This window comes from Budorcas taxicolor, chromosome 4, assembly GCF_023091745.1.
Source record: "Budorcas taxicolor isolate Tak-1 chromosome 4, Takin1.1, whole genome shotgun sequence".
NCBI lineage: Eukaryota > Metazoa > Chordata > Mammalia > Artiodactyla > Bovidae > Budorcas > Budorcas taxicolor.
This window is the reverse complement of record NC_068913.1, coordinates 9,696,715-9,716,806: the sequence shown is the minus strand read 5'-3', so window position 1 is coordinate 9,716,806 and position 20,092 is coordinate 9,696,715. Positions and strand designations below refer to the sequence as shown.

The following is a 20,092-nucleotide window of genomic DNA, read 5'->3' as shown; positions in this document are numbered from 1 at the left end:
CTAGCTGTCATCTCTTGGGGTGCCATGAACCCTGAATCTATATAAACAAGTATAGTTTGGGTGTCCCCAATTGCTGAGAATTTTAAGTTTCACACATAACAAGAATTCAGGAACTTCATGCTGAAAAAAGAGAAAAGATTAAAATTAATGTCTTATCAAATGAACTATCTCAAAGAATCTCAAGTAATGCTGATATAAATGAAAAAAATTAGAACACTTTCTTTCTTTCTTAACTCAAGTACTTTCAAGAACCAGTCTAGTGGATGGCATCCTGGTCTACCGTAAGGAAAGAGCTGATAAAAAGGCAGACACAGGGAAGGCAAATAGCATGGTGGTCTGGACCCCGGGGATCTCTCACCGCCTTCTCCTGTCTCCATGGTGGTCCTGACTGGCTGCCCCAGGGAGGGGGCAGGGAGGGACGTGGATGTACAGTTGAACGTGAAACTCTGTAAGGGCATTCATTTCTGACACATGTTTTCAGCTTAGATTTTCTCAGCACAGGCCAAGAAGTATAACACACTTCTGTTTACATGGCTTGAGATGCCTTTTACGTCTTTTCATTAGTTCCTGTGACTAATGAGAACGAATGCAATACATTTCTTATGGCTTACTGACTTTTAGGGATTTATAAGTTACCAACTGGTATTCTTTCCCGTTTGAGTTAGGCTGAGAAGTTTTTCTTATCTGGTATGAAATATTTATTCTCTCTGAGTTCCTCTCTGCCTCCAATCATCTCGTTTCGTACCATCATCCCCACCCCCTTTACCCAAGGAAGAAGATAGTGACTGTCAGATTAAATATTATCAAGGGAATCTGATAAATAAGGACTGAGGAAGAGTGAGTGTGTGTGTGTGTGTGTGTGTGTGTGTGCGCGCGCGTGTGTGTGTAAAAGTAATAGCAAATAATAAAAAAATTGTCTCGGAAACAACTTTGTATTATATTTGCCTGTTTTTTTGCATTAAAACTTATGAACATGATTGGAGCTAAGAACTGGAATTCAGACAAGGCTTGCTTATCTCACACTTTCGTCACAATTATTCTCACACACCACTTTACATCAAGCAACCCCACAAATCCCTCCTGGGCATGGAGCCACAGATACCGCACCTTCTCCCAAGGCTCTCATTACCTGGATTGCAAATGTTTGAACGGTGGTCCCTGTTTTGTTATACACAAACTGACCTAGGAAAATTTCTTCTCCTTCACATTGTTTCGAGATGCCCTATAAAGAAAGCAACAGACCCGGTTGTAACGAATGTGCGTTCGGTTAAAATAAACGGAGTCAACTGTCTGTTTAAGTAACAACTCCCCAGACATCTTTGGGTGTCCACCAGGGACACACTGCTGTGCTGCGTGTCAGCACTGGGCACGGGTTGGGGGGAGGATTGTGAGGCAAGAACCAGCCTAATCAAAGGGCTGAACAGACTAGGATGGAGAGACAGACAGACAGGATGAAGAGACAGATGACAGCACATGTCAGCATGGACTTTCACCTCCTAACTGTATTTACTATGCTTTGGGTAAAATAAACCAAGAAATGAGCCCCCACATCGGCCCAAAATGCGTTTAACTTCACCAATTTGCTGAACTTTGATCACACAAATAGCTCCATCCCAAAAGTAAGCTTTTGTTGATGATATGTGTATGCAATTTCCCTTGTGCTTTTGACCTTCCTTCTCTACCCTTTAAAGCTGAAGATTTTTGAGGAGAGAGAGAGAGCACACTGGTGGAAATTAATTAATCTTGTAAATCTAAAGTTTATGGTTAGAGTCTTTGAATCGTAACACCACAACAAAAAATAAAGTTTCATGAGTTCAATCATTTTGTAATGAAAATAGTAATATTTAAACTATGAGTCAATTTTGTAAAAGAATTGGGACTTCCCTGGTTATCCCGTGATTAAGAATCTGCCTGCCAATGCAGGGGATGTGGGTTTGATTCCTGATCTGAGAAGACCCCACAGGCCACAGGGCAACGAAGCCTGTGGGCCACAACTACTGAGCCCTCACTCCAGAGCTTGCAAGCTGCAGCTACTAAGCCTGTGTGCACAGCTACTGAAGCCCGCGAGCCCAGAGCCCACTGTCCGCAATAGAGTAGCTCCTGCTTATTGCAACTAGAGAAAGCTCACACGCAGCAGGGAAGACCCAGCGCAACCAAAAATAAATGGATAACTAAAAGAATTGGATACATCATGATTAAATAATGCCCCACAGTTATATATACTTTTAATCTATATATTGACATGCTGCTGCTGCTGCTAAGTCGCTTCAGTCGTGTCCGACTCTGTGTGACCCCATAGACAGCAGCCCACCAGGCTCCGCCATCCCTGGGATTCTCCAGGCAAGAACACTGGAGTGGGTTGCCATTTCTTTCTCCAATATATTGACATAAACATACATATTTCATATTTGACATATATATGTATATATATTTATATATCATCTCATATAGTTCCTTTAGCCTGTTCAGAGAGGCATGCTAGTTTTATTTCGAACCTTCTTTATGATCCTGTTTTAATTTTCTTGGTTCATGTGCTAATATTGAGAAAAACAATGAGAAGTATTTTGTCTTACTAAAAGGATTTTTTTTTTTTAACTTTTAAAATATGGTCTATTTCTTAAAGGATTCTTGCCTGAAGGATTCACTCATAATTCCTCTTTAATGAGCAACTGTGTGCACTTTTCTGCTCCAATCCAGTATAACTCAACTACAAGTGTCTGCAGACACTGACTGTGACCGGCAGCAGGCTCCCATCAAAGGACGGCAGTCTGTTTTATAACTCGAGACCCACAGCATCTAAAGGTGTTCCAGCGACACACAAGGCAGGTAATAAGCACCGTGTTTAACGCTGAGGCCCCTTCAGAGAGGGACCCCCAGGGGATGGAGTGAGGCATAAACCTCTGAGGGAAACACAGGCGCAGACCCGAAGAGAAAAGCATCTGGAGACTGCCAAATGGTGGCTGGTGCACTGGCCCAGAGGAAACTCAAGTCGCTCCGGCTGCAGAGGGCAACAAGCAGCACGCTGGAGCTGGTGATGACTCCGAGTTCAGAAAGGGCCAGAGGTGGGGCCACGGTGCGGAGGCTATGCATGAAGCCGGGAGTCCCCTCATCTGAGGGTGGGCTGACGATCTTTTAAAAAATCGATTAAGTTTTCTCGCACCGGGTCTTCGCTGTGTGCGAGCTTTCTCTAGTTGCGGTGAGCGGAGCGACTCCCTAGTTTCTGCGCACGGGGTTCTCACGCCGGTGGCGTCTCGCTGCAGGGCGCTCTAGGCACACAGGCTTCAGTAGTTGCAGGGCGGGCTCAGTACCTGTGGCGTGTGGGCTTTAGTTGCCCTCGGCAAGTGGAATCTTCCCAGACCAGGTATTGAACCTGTGTCCCTTGCATTGGCAGGCAGACTCCCATCTGCTGTACTACCAGGGAAGTTCCTCTGATGGTCTTTTTAAGAAGCATTTAGAGCCTAGCCATCACTCCTGTCCTGGTCCAGAAAAGAACTGCCGTTTTCTTCCCACCTGCAGCAAAACTGACCTCAAGAGCATCCTGCAGAAATAACAGGGGAAGGTAGATCCTATCAAGAATGATGGGCTGTGCACTGCTACACCCAGGGTGTGGGCTAAGCTGAAAACCCCTGGGCACAAGGTTGTAGGATTCCTGGGGTCAACCTTCTAGAAACCACACTCTGGGGTCTCCAACCAGACCATCTAGCTGTGAAGCTTGCTGTCAACTTGCCCATAATGGTGTGCAGAAAAAGCCAGCTTTGGACTGTTCAGCTCTTAAATGAGACAGACAAGCATCACCAAACACAGGAGGAAAGCACTTAGCAAGGAAGATGGAGCCCATATTATAAATAGCAAGGGAGGTACTTGAGAGTATGTGAAGGAGCTGAAAACATGGAACAAAACTACATCTGCTCATATCTTCAGATGTTGGAGGGAAGGTATTGCAACCATGAAGGAAGATATTTAGATTCTAGAAAAGGGAGCATTTGCAAAAAAAAAAAAAAAAAAAAATCTTAGAATAATCATGACAGTAGAATTTAAATATTCAAAATTACATTTAAAATATAAATTGATTAGATATTCCAAACAGTAAAACAGAAAGCCAAAGAAGAAACATAAGATTAAAAACATTTTCAAAACAATAGATTTAAAACAAGTCAAATCCTCAGAGAGTGGAGCTGAAATCCCCTAACAGCTGTGAATCAGGCCTGACCAGCCACCAGGTGGGAAGAGATGTGAGCAGAATGCTCCCGAAGGATATCTTTGAAAAATAAAGGAACTTCCTTGGTGGTCTAGTGGTGAAGAGTCTGCGTTGCAATGCAGGGGACATGGGTTCAGTCCCTGGGAAGGATGCAGGGAAGGGATAGTTATGGAGTTTGGGATGGATACGTACACACTGATATATTTAAAGTGGATAACCAACAAGGATCTACTGTAGAGCACATAGAACTCTGCTCAGTGTTATGTGGCAGCCTGGTTGGGAGGGGAGTTTGGGGAGAATGGATAAGTGTATATGTATGGCTGAGTCCCTTTGCTGCTCACTTGAAACTATCACATTATTAACAGGCTATACCCCAATACAAAATGAAAAGGTTTTAAAAAAGAAACTGTGTTCAAGGGATTGCATGACTCAGCTAAGACCAATACTGTTCACAGAGTCACAATGAACACATTGGATGTGTACTGAAGCTGAAATATGCCATCTGCCAGTGTCTCACAGATGAAACACAGATTTATCACGTGGTCTAGAAACTCTGCTTTGAGGCACAAACCCAAGAGAAACGAAAACCGAGGTCCACAGAAAACTTTGTACCCAGTGCCTCACAGCAGCACTGTTCATTGTTCATAGCAGTCAGAAGAGTGGGATCCACTCAGATGTCCAGCTGAATGGATAAATAAAAAGGGGTCTAACCATATAATAAAATATTATTCAGCAATTAAAAATGAAATAGTAACACATTTTAGCCTACATAGACCTTGAAAACATTATGCTGAGGGAAACAAGCCATTCACAAAAACCATTCACATATAATATGATTCCATTTTATAGGAACTATCCAAAATAGGGCTTCCCAGGTGGTTCAGTGGAAAAGAATCCGCCTGCTAAGCAGAAGACATGGGGTCTATCCCTGAACTGGGAAGATCCCCTGGAGAAGGAAATGGCAACCCGTATTGGAGCAGTATTCTTGCCTGGAAAATCCCATGGACAGAGAAGCCTGGCAGGCTGTAGTCCAAAAGGCTGCAAAGGGTCAGACATGACTTAGTGGCTAAACAACAATGACAACATTTGAAAGAGGCACATCTATAGATACAAAAGAGATTAGTGGTTGCAGTGGCTGGGGCAGTGAGTGGGGGATGAGAAGTGACAGCTAAGGGGTGCAGGGTTTCTCTGGAGAATAGTAAAAATACTCTAAAATTGATCATGATCATGGTTACACAACTCTGTGAATATACCAGAAGTTACTAAGTGTACACTTTACCTGTCTGAATTGCTGATGTGTCAATTATATCTCAATAAACCTATTTTTTTTCCTTTAAGTTAAGACATAAACATTTTGGGAGAATTGGGAGAGGCATGGAAGAGAACTAATCTCCATTTTCCATTCAAGGAAGTCAATAGTAACAACCAAAACTGAAAAATCAAGGAATAACAGTAAAAGCTGATATGAAGGCAGTAACCACATGAGCAGTCCGAGCTCTGGCAAGTGAAAACTTCCAGGGATTAAAAATCAGTGGGAGAAGTGGGTCTAGGGAAAATCTTGTTTCATTTTCATCTATGGGAATCGTACACGTATAACTTGGATAAAATTTTTAACAATAGCATTATGTAGTAGTAATCATCTGGTCCAAACCCTCTCACTTTGTAGATGACAAAGCTGAGATACTGGAAGTAATACACAGAAATAGAAATGCTTAGCTGCACAGCTCAGATGAGACTTCAGCTCCCAGTTCCTAGCTGATCACCTCCTACAGCCCCTTCTGAAGGAAGATTTAGACAGCTCCTCACATAGACAGAAAATTCCTTGGGTGCGCTGGAGGTGTTTCCTGAGGGGGACACCTTCTCTGAGATGTGCTCCATGGTAACAGCAGTTGGTATGATCCTCCTGGCAAGCTTGATTAGGGCATGACCCTGGGAGCCTGGAAAGGCCCAGCACTTCCCAGGGTGGACATCCGGCTGGAAAGAAAGCACTGCATCAATCCCTGACTTGCTTATATAAATCCACCCCTACAGGGCTGGCCAGCTAATCACTACAGACTGTAGATCTTGCTTATGCCTATAATATGAGGGCTCTGTGTGAGATGTATCAAACAGCAAAGCTTCCAGATTCCCACAGTTCTGATTGCTGATGTCAATCAGAACCGTTATTCAGGCATATGTTTTCTTTTGCTGCTCTAATTAAGACTGTAAGCTGCTAGATGCAGCTGGTTGGTATGAGTGGCGATAGCACTGGTGAAGATAGTGCTGGTGGTGGTAATGAAGAGAGTGGTGACAGTGACGGCAGGTGATGGTGATGATGGTTAATGGGATGGTGCTGGTGCTGGTGATGGGTGATGATGATGGTGGTGATGGTTGGTGACAACGGTGGTGATGGTTGGTGAAGATGATGGTGGTGATAGTGGTGCTGGTGCTGGTGCTGGTGCTTGTGGTGATGGTAGGTGATAGTGGAGATAACAGTAGTGGTGATGGTGGTGATGATGGTGGTGGCGGTGGTTGGTGATGATGGTGGTGGTGGTTGGTGATGATGGTGGCAGTGGTGATGGTGGTTGTGATGGTGATGATGATGATGATGGTGATGATGGTGGTGGTGATGGTAGGTGATAGTGGTGATAACAGTGGTGGTGCTGGTGCTGGTGATGGTGGTGATGATGATGGTGGTGGTGGTTGGTGATGATGGTGGCGATGGTGGTGATGGTGGTGGTGATGGTGTTTGGTGATGGTGGTGGTGGTTGGTGATGATGGTGGTGGTGGTGATGGTGGTGATGATGATGATGCTGGTAGTTGTGATGGTGATGATGATGATGATGGTGATGATGGTGGTGGTGATGGTAGGTGATAGTGGTGATAACAGTGGTGGTGCTGGTGATGGTGATGGTGGTGATGATGATGGTGGTGGTGGTTGGTGATGATGGTGGCGGTGGTTGGTGATGATGGTGGCGATGGTGATGATGGTGGTGGTGATGGTGGTTGGTGATGATGGTGGTGGTAGTTGTGATGGTGATGATGATGATGATGATGGTGATGATGGTGGTGGTGATGGTAGGTGATAGTGGCGATAACAGTGGTGGTGCTGGTGATGGTGATGGTGGTGATGATGATGGTGGTGGTGGTTGGTGATGATGGTGGCGGTGGTTGGTGGTGATGGTGGCAATGGTGGTGATGGTGGTGGTGATGGTGGTTGGTGATGATGGTGGTGGTGGTGGTTGGTGATGGTGGTGGCAATGGTGGTGATGGTGGTGGTGATGGTGGTGATGATGGTGGTGGTGGTGGTTGGTGATGATGGTGGCGGTGGTTGGTGATGATGGTGGCGATGGTGATGATGGTGGTGGTGATGGTGGTTGGTGATGATGGTGGTGGTAGTTGTGATGGTGATGATGATGATGATGATGGTGATGATGGTGGTGGTGATGGTAGGTGATAGTGGCGATAACAGTGGTGGTGCTGGTGATGGTGATGGTGGTGATGATGATGGTGGTGGTGGTTGGTGATGATGGTGGCGGTGGTTGGTGGTGATGGTGGCAATGGTGGTGATGGTGGTGGTGATGGTGGTTGGTGATGATGGTGGTGGTGGTGGTTGGTGATGGTGGTGGCAATGGTGGTGATGGTGGTGGTGATGGTGGTGATGATGGTGGTGGTGGTGGTTGGTGATGATGGTGGCGGTGGTGATGGTGGTTGCGATGGTGGTGATGATGATGATGATGGTGATGGTGGTGGTGGTGATGGCAGGTGATAGTGGTGATAACAGTAGTGGTGCTGGTGATGGTGATGGTGGTGATGATGATGATGGTGGTGGTGGTTGGTGATGATGGTGGCGGTGGTTGGTGATGATGGTGGCGGTGGTTGGTGATGATGGTGGCGATGGTGGTGATGATGATGGTGGTGATGATGGTGATGGTTGTGATGGTGGTGATGATGATGGTGATGGTTGGTGATGATGGTGGTGGTGATGGTGGTGATGGTAGGTGATAGTGGTGATAATGGTGATGATGATGGTTGTGGTGGTTGGTTATGATGGTGGTGATGTGGTGATCGTGGTGATGGTTAGTGATGATGGTGGTGGTGATGGTGGTGATGGTACGTGATAGTGGTGATAAGAGTAGTGGTGCTGATGGTGGTGATGGGTGATGATGATGGTGGCGGTGGTTGGTGATGATGGTGGCGATGGTGGTGATGGTGGTTGTGATGGTGGTGATGATGATGATGGTGATGGTTGGTGATGATGGTGGTGGTGCTGGTGCTGGTGGTGATGGTAGGTGGTAGTGGTGATAACATTAGTGGTGCTGGCAGTGGTGATGAGTGATGATGATGGTGGTGATGGTGGTTGTGATGGTGGTTGTGATGGCAGTGGTGGTTGGTGATGATGGTGGTGATGGTGGTTTTGATGGTGGTGATGATGATGATGGTGATGGTTGCTGATGATGGTGGTGGTGATGGTGGTGGTGCTGGTGATGGTGGTGATGGTAGGTGGTAGTGGTGATAACAATAGTGGTGTTGGTGGTGGTGATCTGTGATGATGATGGTGGCAGTGGTTGGTGATGATGGTGGCGATGGTGGTGATGGTGGTTGTGATGGTGGTGGTGATGGTGGTGATGGTGGTTTTGATGGTGGTGATGATGATGATGGTGATGGTTGCTGATGGTGGTGGTGGTGGTGGTGCTGCTGCTGCTGCTGGTGATGGTGGTGATGGTAGGTGGTAGTGGTGATAACAGTAGTGGTGCTGGTGGTGGTGATGGGTGATGATGATGGTGGTGGTGGTTGTTGATGATGGTGGCGACGGTGGTGATGGTGGTGATGATGATAATAGAGATAATAGAGATGATAATGGTGGTGACAGTGATGCTGGGACCAGTGCTAAGGATGATAAATGATGTCCACCATTTTCTAGATCGAGACTGTACTCTGGACTGAGATTTATAGGTTTGCCCCTGAAGGTATTTCTAAATTAGAAATAAATTCAGGTGTGTAATTATGGTTGAGAGCTCTACTGTCAGTTGGTATCAAGGGCCTTTTGAATCGAACTGAAATGTTAATGAAAATCTTACTTGGAAATTTCTGCTGTTAAAATTGGGCTTTATAAAAATGTGGTGACCTGAATAGCACAAAGCACAGTACTTGCACTCAGGGGTCATGCACCTTCAACAAATATTTGTCAAGTGATTGAAGTTTTTGCTGGAAAAGGAAGACTACAGAATCAGCTTTAAGAGAAGATATGGAATGTGTATGTCCTAGTTGAGAAGAACATAGTCTAGTTCACTGACCTTAAAATAATCAATTAGCTAATCATAGTTTTCTGCCCATAAAATAAGAAATAATGTATTTTGATGACTATAAAAATGCAAGCAGATGGTTTCAGGTTCTCTGGCAAGTTCAGAGCAGCATCTCTTTCAGACATTAATGTTTTCATGATAAATAATAGGAACAAGATCCTAAAATATAAACAGGTTATTTTTAATCTAACTTTTACCTGGAGAATGATGTCTGGAGGCATTTCATAATTTAAGAAGCCAATCCCATGCCAGTACAGTTTTGCTTTATTATTTTTGTAACTTTCTGAGGTCCCAGCTTCAACAACAGAGGCTCCTGATATGATAAAATAATTTTCAAAATTAAAAAAAAATCACACAATTCAAAACACGATTTAGATTTTAATGTTGCTGGAAAACTATTACTGGTCAACTTACAAATGAGGTAAAACTCATACCAGGAAATTGGTGGTAAAAGTATGATTTTCAGCTTTCATTACCACTGAAATCTCGTCACTTTGAGAAAATCATGTTTGTTCTGTGGTTTCACAAAATTTCTAGAACTGACATTATGATAAAAAAATGAAATCTGGAGCCACTGATTTAGACATGGAACTATTAGGTGGATTGTGTTTATTACCTAAAGAAACATATGGATTCCCACATTTTAACAGCTTTTGTGATAAATAAGCCCGATTTACTCAAAAACAAAAGCAGAAAAACCAAGTGTCATAAATATACTAACAAGTGTATTTATAATAGCCTTTCTTCAGATTCATTGAGCTTTAATTTTAATCAAAGATATAAAAAATATACTCATCAAACATTATCCCTTCAAATTCATTTTAGAAGTAAAAGGTGTTTTATACATAAGAAATAAAATGCAAATCACTTCCTTAAATTCCATCTGGGTATCAAAATACAGCATTAAAAAACACAAGTATGAGTGAATATCAAATCACCAGTGCCTTTTCTGAGAAGGTAGGATTTGCAATAGTGAAGTTTGAGAGTGTTTATAAATTCTGGATGAAAGTCCTTTGTCAGCTACGTGGTTTGTAATACTGTCTCCCAGCCTGTGACTTGTCTTTTCATTCTTTTCAATATCTTCTTGCCAAGCAGAAGTTTTAAATTTGGATGAAGCCCAAATTATCCATTCTTTTCCTTTTGGAACTGTATGTCCAACTCTTTGAGCACCATCAACTTGCTTTTTCCCCACTGTCAAAAGTTAATTAGTGTGGGATTATTTCTGGACTTTCTATTATGTTCCATTGATTTCACATTCTCATTACTGTAGCTTTATACTATTGTAGCTTAACATCAGGGAGTTCTCCAAATTTGTTCTTCTTTCAAAACTGCTTCAGCTATTTTAGAGAGAGTTCATAGACTTCTACAAACAGTTGTGCTGGGATTTTGATCGGGATTGTACTGAACCAACAAACTAGAGAGAACTGCCATCTTAAAAATATTGTAACTTTTAATCCACAAACATGGAAGATCTGTCCAGGTCTTCTGTCATTTCTTTCATTTGTGGGTTTTGTTTGTTCATTTGTCCAGTTTTTAGCACACAGATCCTATGAAAATTTTATTAAATTTATACCCAAGAATTTCCTGTCTTTCACTGTCATTGTGAATAGGACTGTTTTTGTCTTTTTCCAATTTCTGATCATAAGCATTTGAAAATGAAACATATACAGTTGAATTTACTAATGTCACTTATTCTAATAGAGTTTTGATGATCTCTATGGAAATCTCTATGTAAGTAATAATTATTTGGCAGAGTCTTTATGGCTATAAATGGTATCGTGTCATCTGCAAATGTGATAGTTTTATTTCTTTTTCTCCCAGTTGGCTGCCTTTTACTCCTTTTCCTCTCTGATTGCTATGGCTGTGATTTCCAATACGATGCTGAACAAAAGTGGTGAGAACAGGCACCCTTGTCCAGATCCCGATCTTAAAGGAAAAGCGTTCAGCTTTTCACACTGAGTACGATGTTAGCTGTGGGCTTGTCAGAGATGCCTTTACTATGTTGAGGTAGGTTCCCTCTATACACACTTTGTGTTCTTTTTAGTGATTGCTCTGGCAATATTAATACACATCACTAACTTTTCAAAGTCAATTTACAGGTAATATCTTACCAATTTGTGTAAAATTCAAAACTGTATAAGCATAGAGGTCACTTTAACTTCACCCATTGACCTTCCCTCACGACTTGTCACATCTACATGTATTAAGCCCCCATCAGGGACTTCCCTGGCAGTCCAGCGGCTAAGACTCTGCACTCTTAAGGCAGGGGGTCCAGGTTCGCAAGTCAGGGAGCAACTGAGCCTGTGCACCACAACTACCAGCCCACGTGCTGCAATTACCGAAGCGCACGTGCTGCGACTACGGAAGCCCGCAGGCTGGAGCCTGTGCTCAACAAGCGAAGCCAGCGGAATGAGAAGCCCGTGCACCGCAACAGAGTAGTCCCCGTCCACCGCAACTGGAGAAAACTTGGCACAGCAACAGACCCGGTGCAGACCAAAATTTAAAAAAAAAAAAAAAATTTTTTTTTAAAAGGGCATTACATACAGTGGAGACACTATCACTTACTTATCACTAACGGTGCATTGAGACTAGTCATTAGCAGTCATTTTTGTATGTTGAAGACAAAATGCAATGAAGTCTGTGATGCTTATGCAAACTTGCTGTGGCAGGCAGGCTTTCTCTGTGGTCCTCTTCACAGACGCTAGTGAACGGAGATCGTTCTGAAGTCCTGACTTTTTACACGGAGCTTAACGTTTCTTTACTCACCTGCTGACTTAAGGGCATAATCAGCCATCTGGACTTGATCTTCTCTCAGCTTTTTCAGTATGTAATTCACCAAGGTGGACATTTCCTGTACAAATTGTAAAAAGAGTTTCCTGTTAACAATTTCCGTCAACTTCTTGAGTCCTGACAATTTACTATATTGATTCGCGCCTACGTTTGCTAATCAGCCAAACACACCCACGTTCTTCCTCTTGCCTCCGCAGATCAGTGGGATCCGTATTTCACAGGCAGCTGAGGTGTCAGGGAGCTGAGAGGTGCTGGGCCCCTCGCCAAGGTCGTGGAGGAAGGCAGCATGTCAGTCCCCTGAAGAGCACCCCAAAATGCTCGCACAGTGGAACAGCCCAGGGAGGTTGTATGTGCGACCTGCTGGGCCCCCCTTTCAGTGTCCTGCTTAGCAATGAAGACTGGAGCGTTCTGCAGGTGTTTGGGGATCGAGGCAGTTTACACAGAACACACAATTGCTTGTGTTAGAAATTATTCATCTCTTAAATCAATATTGGGTTATAAGGATGTTCTGAGTCTAAGAAACCAAGCATCCTGAGAGAATGTAATGGTCTGAGTTCTAAATGACAAAAGCACTTGTCCCAGGGCCATGAGGATGGGGGCTTGGAGGCAGTGGTGGTCAGGGTCAACAGAATGTGTGCTTCAAAAATCAGAATCTCAGGAAAAAGAAACGAAGCTAGTGCTAACAGAAGGAGAAGACGTAAAACTAAGCTCTTGGTCTTCATCATCATGTTGCCTGATCTGGTGCTCATTCGGTCAGATACACTAGCATTAGGTCCCTGAATAAAAATATTTTACTATTTAAGTATTTGTGTATAAACGTTCAGAGACTGCCATTTGTGAATGAGCAGTCTTTTTTTTTTTTTTAACTGCAAAATAAAACAGTCAGTTACTTATTTGGGTGGAAAGTCAGTCTTACTGCAATAAAAAAATCTTCCCTGTGACACAGCCAATAAGAAAAAGTGTGCTTCTAGGGGTGAGCTTTAGTACAAGTAAAGTAGGGGCTTCCCTGGTGGCTCAGATGGTAAAGAGTTTGCCTGCAATGTAGGAGACCCAGGTTCGATCCCTGGGTCGGGAAGATCTTGTGGCGAAGGGAATGGCTAGCCACTCCAGTATACTTGCCTGGAGAGTTCCGAGGACAGAGGAGTCTTGTGGGTTGCAGTCCAAGGGGTTGCAAGAGTCGGACATGACTGAACAACTAACACTTCACTTTACAAGCTAATGTAGAAAAGGAATTTTCAAGAAGAAGACAGACCACACATCCCAGCCATCATTACATTTCCCCATCACATATGTTTCAGAGAGTGGACACGCCCCTGCCTCCCTCCCAGACTCACTTACCTCTTCGATGACCTCGGTGTGGTTCCAGCCCTCAGTGGGGTCTATGTCGGCATTCCAGCTGTAATTGTGCAGACCATCCCGCATGTCTCTAAGCAATGCCTTCAGAACATCTATTTGTTCAATTAAAAAGAGAATTTCCCGGAAGTTGTTTTCCAAAGTCTGGCTCTCCTTCCTGTGAATGGAGACCTTCACGGTGAAAGGAGGAAGCAGTGGGCTCCCTGCCAGCCCCACGCTGGGCTTCAGGGCCAGCAAAACCCAGGGGCGCTTAACATTGCAGAAGAGAACCCTGAGTGAGGGGTGCCCAGGCGATGCCCTCTTTTCTAGAGAACTGCCCTTCGCTGTGCATGAGAAGCAAAGACATTCCGGGAAGCACTCCTGAGGGCATCCATCGCAGGCGTGGGCTGTGCTCTGTGCAGGGAAGGGGGGCTCAAAGGACTTCACTCATCCCATTCCTCCCTCGGGGATCGAGGCCACACTGACTTGAGCTGGGCAACGTCACAGTGCCCCAAACCCCCTCTCACCGCCTTAGGGCCCGGACACCTTGCACTTTGAGTGGGGATGCCAACCAAAGCCCTGAAATCCTGTGAACCAGCCTTTAGAGACGAGTGACTGAAAGATTCAGGGGCCCAGGAGTCTGGGCTTAGGGGAGCGGGGTGAGGGTGGGGCAGCTGCCTTTCATCAGCTCAAGGGTGCAAGATTTTACTTCCCAAGAATTGGCTCTGCTACTTGTACAGTTTGAAAGTTACTGGTAGAGAGAATAAGAAAATGTCAAACCAAAGGGTATTTCTTTATGTTGAAAAAATGTAAGTACTGTTAATACTTATTGTGTGTGTGTGTGTGTGTGTGTGTGTGTGTGTGTGTGTGTGTTTAGTCACTAAGTCGTGCCTGACTCTTTCTGACCACGGACTGTAGCCCGCCAGGCTCTTCTGTCCGTGGGAGTTTCCAGGCAAGACTACTAGAGTGGGTTGTCCTTTCCTCCTCCAGGGGATCTTCTCCATCCAGGGACTGAACTCGTGTCTCCTGCATTAGCAGGCAGATTCTTTACCGCTGGCCTTCCCTTTACCAGGGAAGCCACTTCTTTCCCCCCAATTTATGAAATGGACTTCCCTCATGGCTCAGTGGTAAAGAATCTGCCTGCCAATGCAGGGGACGCAGGTTCAATCCTTAGGTCAGGAAGATCCCCTGGAGAAGGAAGAGACAATTCGTTCTAGCATTTTTGCCTGGGAAATCCAATGGACAGAGGAGCTTGGTGGGCTACAGTCCATGGGGTTGCAAAGAGTCAGACATGACTTAGTGACTAAAAACAACAAACAAAAGAACAAAAACTTATGAATCAATCTATGTTCACAGTTTGGAAAATGCAAAACTGCTGAAAAAATAGAAACTGTTAATAGTTTTTGTAAAAGTTTTTATCCCATGCAAAAAAGTTGTATTAAATAACAAAATAATTTTGTGTCCCACTACACTTCTCAAATAACCAAATATATTTTAAAACTATTTTTAATGGCTTCATAATTAAATCCTGGTCTATTTTTCTAATTTTATCCCATTAAAAAAAAGAATACTGAAAGTAGCTTCCAGTGTATGTTCCCTTCAAGAAGCATCCACAGAAGTAGAAATTCGTTTTATAATTTTACAAAAGCATTCCAGTGTTTGGTCACACACCAGAAAGTCACACACATGAGAATATCTCACTCACTTTAAAAGTTCCAGTTGCTCTTTTGGCATTCGAAGCCTGGCCTGAAAAATAAAACAGAGCAAAGCCAGATCATTTCAAATCCTGCCTACTCGGGTGGAGTTGTTTTTCCTATTTGTGGAGGGGAAGGAAATCAAGGACCACCCTGGATAGACACCCCTGGCCAGTAGGACCCACAGTCTCTAAGACATCTGCATCTTCCTGCAGAGAGTGATATTTAGAGGAGACGCAGAGACGTCCAGCCCCGAGGCTTGTCCTTGTAAACAGTGAGGAGCATCCCCTTGCTACATGAGGAAGCTGACTGCTGGCTTCCATTAGCCATGACATCAGGAGGATCACAGACGCTTTATCTAACACCGCCAGCGTGTCTCAGAAGGACCATCTTGTGTTTGAACAGGTGGTGCCCCGGCCAGGCTGACGATCCTATTGATGTGGAGGATGTGCACGGCCTGGGTGGAGGCGGTCCACACAGGCACTCAGGCTGCCGGGCCCGCCCCCACCCCAGTTCCCCCCACCAGCTCCTCTGTGTGGGAGGCGCCACGTGCCACTCGGGTTCCTGGATCCCCCGGGAATGGCTGAAAAGCTAGCAGTGAATTCTCTCACGGGCCTGAAGGCCGAAAGTCCAAAGGCAGGGTGTGGGCAGGGCCGTACTTTGCTCTGAGGCTCCAGAGAGAGTCTGTTCCTTGCTTCTTCCACCTTCTGGCGGCCCTGGGCTTCCCGGCTGGGGCGGCACCACCCAGGCCTCAGCCTCGTCCCCACAGGCCCTTCGCCCCCGGTGCTTCTGCTCGTGTGTCTCTCATGAGGACATGTCTCAGTGCGCTCGAGAGACCATCTGGGAAATGCAGGACGTCACCTCAGGATCCCCAATCGCGTCTGCAGACTCGTTCTCCAAGTAATGATCCCGTGGGCAGTTCCGGGGGCTGGGCCATGAAATGGCTCCTCGGATCGCTTTGACCGCAGGAGCCCTCCGTGTGCTCTCTGACAGACAAGGCCCATCCTCCCAGCCGACATCTGTGCTTTCATGGTTCAAACTCTGGCTTCCCATCAGTTTGCTGTTAAAATGGCTCAAGGCACTAGGGGCGACTTATCCACGCCACTGCACACTGCACAGAAAACAATTACCTCGCTTTTTTTTTTTCCGCTGAGCATTTTAATTTCATTTTTAAAATTTTTATTGGAGTATCGTTGCTTCATGACGTGTTAGTTTCTGCTGTACAGCAAAGTGAATCAGCTACCTGTATACACGTATCTCCTTTTTGGATTTCCTTCCCATTTAGGTCCCCACAGGGTGTTGAGTAGACTTCCCTGTTCTATACAGTAGGTTCTCACTAGTGAGCAATGTAACTTATCACAGGCTCTCCTCAATATTTTTCTTTGTACAGAGATGTGGAGTTGGGAGCTGATTTTTGGTAGGGAGAAATTCTTATTTCCAGTGTTTCAATTGCTGTTTGAATAGGTTTCCTCTCGCTAGGGGCAATGTTTTGCATTTCTGTTACTTTTTTCTGTTTTATTACCCTTAAAAAAACATATAGAAAGTATGTCTTCACTAATTTGCTGATAAATGAATCCTTTACTTTGCCAACTAAGGTCCGTCTAGTTAAGGCTATGGTTTTTCCTGTGGTCAGGTATGGATGTGAGAGCTGGACTGTGAAGAAGGCTGAGCACCGAAGAATTGATGCTTTTGAACTGTGGTGTTGGAGAAGACTCTTGAGAGTCCCTTGGACTGCAAGGAGATCCAACCAGTCCATTCTCAAGGAGATCAGCCCTGGGTGTTCTTTGGAAGGAATGATGCTAAAGCTGAAACTCCAGTACTTTGGCCACCTCGTGTGAAGAGTTGACTCATTGGAAAAGACTCTGATGCTGGGAGGGATTGGGGGCAGGAGGAGAAGGGGACGACAGAGGATGAGATGGCTGGATGGCATCACGGACTCGATGGACGTGAGTCTGAGTGAACTCCGGGAGTTGGTGATGGACAGGGAGGCCTGGCGTGCTGCGATTCATGGGGTCGCAAAGAGTCGCACACGACTGAGCGACTGAATTGAACTGAACTGAACTGACAGCTTAACATTTTCCTAATTTTGAAAGCATTTGCCTCATTCCCAAAAAGACTTCAGGTGGCTTCCACTTTAGGAACAAACATAGAATAAAAAGTCATTGAACAAAAGAGTGAGGCAATGGAAGTGAATAGAAAACAAGGACTGGAAAAGGAGGAAACGTGAAAGATGGGTGTGACGTCAGTTCCTGGAGTTCTCAACGCTGGCCCTTCGTTTGTTCCTAACGTGGTAACAGCGGAATTGCGTGTGGGTGGGAGGGAGTGGGGAAGACAAGAGTTGACAGCGGTCCACAGGGAAAAAAGGAAACCTCGACGACGTGCTTTGCATATGGCTGGTAATCCATCCCTTCCATGAGGCTCCTGTGATAAGAACGTGCTGGGTCTCCTGAGAACTTTCCCAGGGCTTCCTTCCTGGCAGGTGGGCAGAGCCCCATGGAAGGTTAGGACAGCCGTCCAAAGCCTTCGTTAAGACTTTGAAGCAACTCCAACAAAGCACCTGCTGCCCAACCCTAAACATGCCCATTAAAGGAAGACCAGTGGGCATCTGCAGTCAGTTGAATGGGTGTAGAATTGGCAGCCTCCTGAGAAATGACAAGGTGAAGGAGAGAACGCAAAGAAACAGCTGTGGGCAGGGCCACAGCCTCGCTTCTTCTTGTTGTTTCATTGTTTTACCCTTAAAAATATGGAAGACTTATCAATTAAACATAAATAAATATTTTTTAAAATATGGAAGCCTTCACAAATCTGCAAGTCGTCCTTGTATGGGGGCTGTGCTGATCTCTGCATTGTTCCAGTTTTTGTATATGAGCTGCCAAGGTGAGCGCGGTTTTGTTTTTTTCAGGTAAGGTTGACTGAGATCCAAAACTTTATGTCTTAGAATGTGGCTCCGATACTTCGAGCTGGGACAGTTTGGATGCAAGAGCTCACAAATGCCTCAGGTGGCCAGTACTTTTCTTCTCTCTCTTTTAAACAAAACTATCACAAGTTAGGGCTTCCCAGGTGGCACTAGTGGTAAAGAATCTGCCACCCAGTGAATCCACCTGCCAATGCAGATGACAGAAGAGATGCGGATTGGATCCCTGGATCGGGAAGATCCCCTGGAGGAGGACATGGCAACCCACTCTAATATTCTTCCCTGGAGAATCCCATGGACAGAGAGGCCTGGCAGGCTACAGTCCTTACGTCGCAGAGTCAGACAGGACTGAACAACTCAGCATGCATGCAAGTTATCTAATTTTAAACCCTGTAACTTCCAGGTGAATCCTGGAAGCTGTCAGATTGGCCAAAAGTTCGTTTAGGTTTTTTCCTGTAAAATGGCTCTAGTAGTGCTTAGCTGTCTTTAACTCAGTTTGAAACAATTTTGTTAGATTGCATTGTGACTGCTGACATATCAATGTGCATTTTTAAAAAACGTATTAAACTGGTGAATTTTTGTGTGGCCATTTTAATATTGAAGACAAAAGAAAAAAGGAACATTTTTGGCATATTATGTTTGGCATAATATGCATATCCCATTTTTGGCATATTTAATATATCAAGAAAGATAAAAATGCAGCTGAAACACAAACAAAGATTTGTGGAGAAGCTGCTGTGAGTGATCGAACATGTAAAAAGTGGTCTGTGAAGTTTGGTGCTGGAGATTTCTGGCTGAACGATGCTCCATGTTCGGGTAGACCAGTTGACAGGGATCAAATCGCGACATGAAGTGAGATTACTCAGTGTTACACCACGTGGGAGATAGCCACCAAACTCAAAACATCCGAATCAAGAGTTGAAAATCATTTGCACCAGCTTGGTTACGTTAATCGCTTTGATGTTAGGGTTCCACATAAAGCCTTCTTGACCATATTTCCACCTGTGATTCTCTACTGAAACATAATGAAAATGGTCTATTTTTAAAACTAATTGTGATGAACAATGAAAAGCTGAAGAGACTGTAGGGCAAGTGAAATGAACCACCACCAGCCACACCAAATGAATATGTTCTGCTCTCAATTAGACCAACTGAAGTTAGTACTCAATAAATAGTGTCCAGAATTAGTCAACAGAAAACACATAATCTTCCATCAGGATAATGCAAGACTGCATGTTTCTTTGATAACCAGGCAAAAACTGTTGCAGCTTGGCTGGGAAGTTCTGATTCATCTGCTCTATTCACCAAACATTGCATCTTTGCATTTCTATTTATTTCAGTCTTTATAAAATTCTCTTAATGGAAAAAGTTTCAATTCCCTGTAGAACTGTAAAAGGTACATGAAACAGTTCTTTGCTCAAAAAGATAAAACATTTTGGGAAGATGGAATTATGAAGTTGCCTGAAAAATGGCAAAAGATAATAGAACAAAATGATGAATATGTTTCAATAAAGTTCTTGGTGAAAATGAAAAATGTGTCTTTTATTCTTACCTGAAAAATCAAAGGAACTTTTTGACTAACCTAATACACTGATTGCAGATTGCACCTATGGTTAGATCATTAAGCTTGCTGCTTTACGTAGAGTTTTAGATCTAAACCAATTAAATATTTGGAGCAAGTAATTTGCAATCATTGGTCTTAAGCCCTTCATTGTGATGGTGAGTATATGGTCACTGAGACTGTACTGTGTGTGACAGCTGAACTGTGTCCTTAGCGTAAGTAAACAGGATAGGCCAATGGCCATGCGCAGCAAAGCTGGAGTTTGTATTTCATCTCCGGAATTTATAGCTGTGTTGCTTTAGGCACACACAGAAATTC

At 44.3% G+C, this 20,092-nt stretch overlaps 1 protein-coding gene and 1 non-coding gene across 2 annotated transcripts in view; both read right to left on the bottom strand.

The window, feature by feature from the left end:
- The window catches only part of SUN3 (Sad1 and UNC84 domain containing 3), a 46,910-nt gene continuing 26,818 nt past the window's right edge, over positions 1–20,092 (bottom strand). The window contains exons 4-10 of the mRNA XM_052639196.1: positions 15,311–15,351; positions 13,612–13,783; positions 12,250–12,334; positions 9,681–9,796; positions 6,005–6,172; positions 1,130–1,222; positions 1–120 (exon numbers count right to left, since the gene is read on the bottom strand). Coding sequence (XP_052495156.1) covers positions 1–120; positions 1,130–1,222; positions 6,005–6,172; positions 9,681–9,796; positions 12,250–12,334; positions 13,612–13,783; positions 15,311–15,351 — 795 coding nt within the window. The remainder of the gene's footprint in view (positions 121–1,129; positions 1,223–6,004; positions 6,173–9,680; positions 9,797–12,249; positions 12,335–13,611; positions 13,784–15,310; positions 15,352–20,092) is intronic.
- LOC128047132 (U6 spliceosomal RNA) lies at positions 18,081–18,184 on the bottom strand. Its single transcript, XR_008199319.1, has one exon. It is a non-coding gene; the product is annotated as a U6 spliceosomal RNA (small nuclear RNA).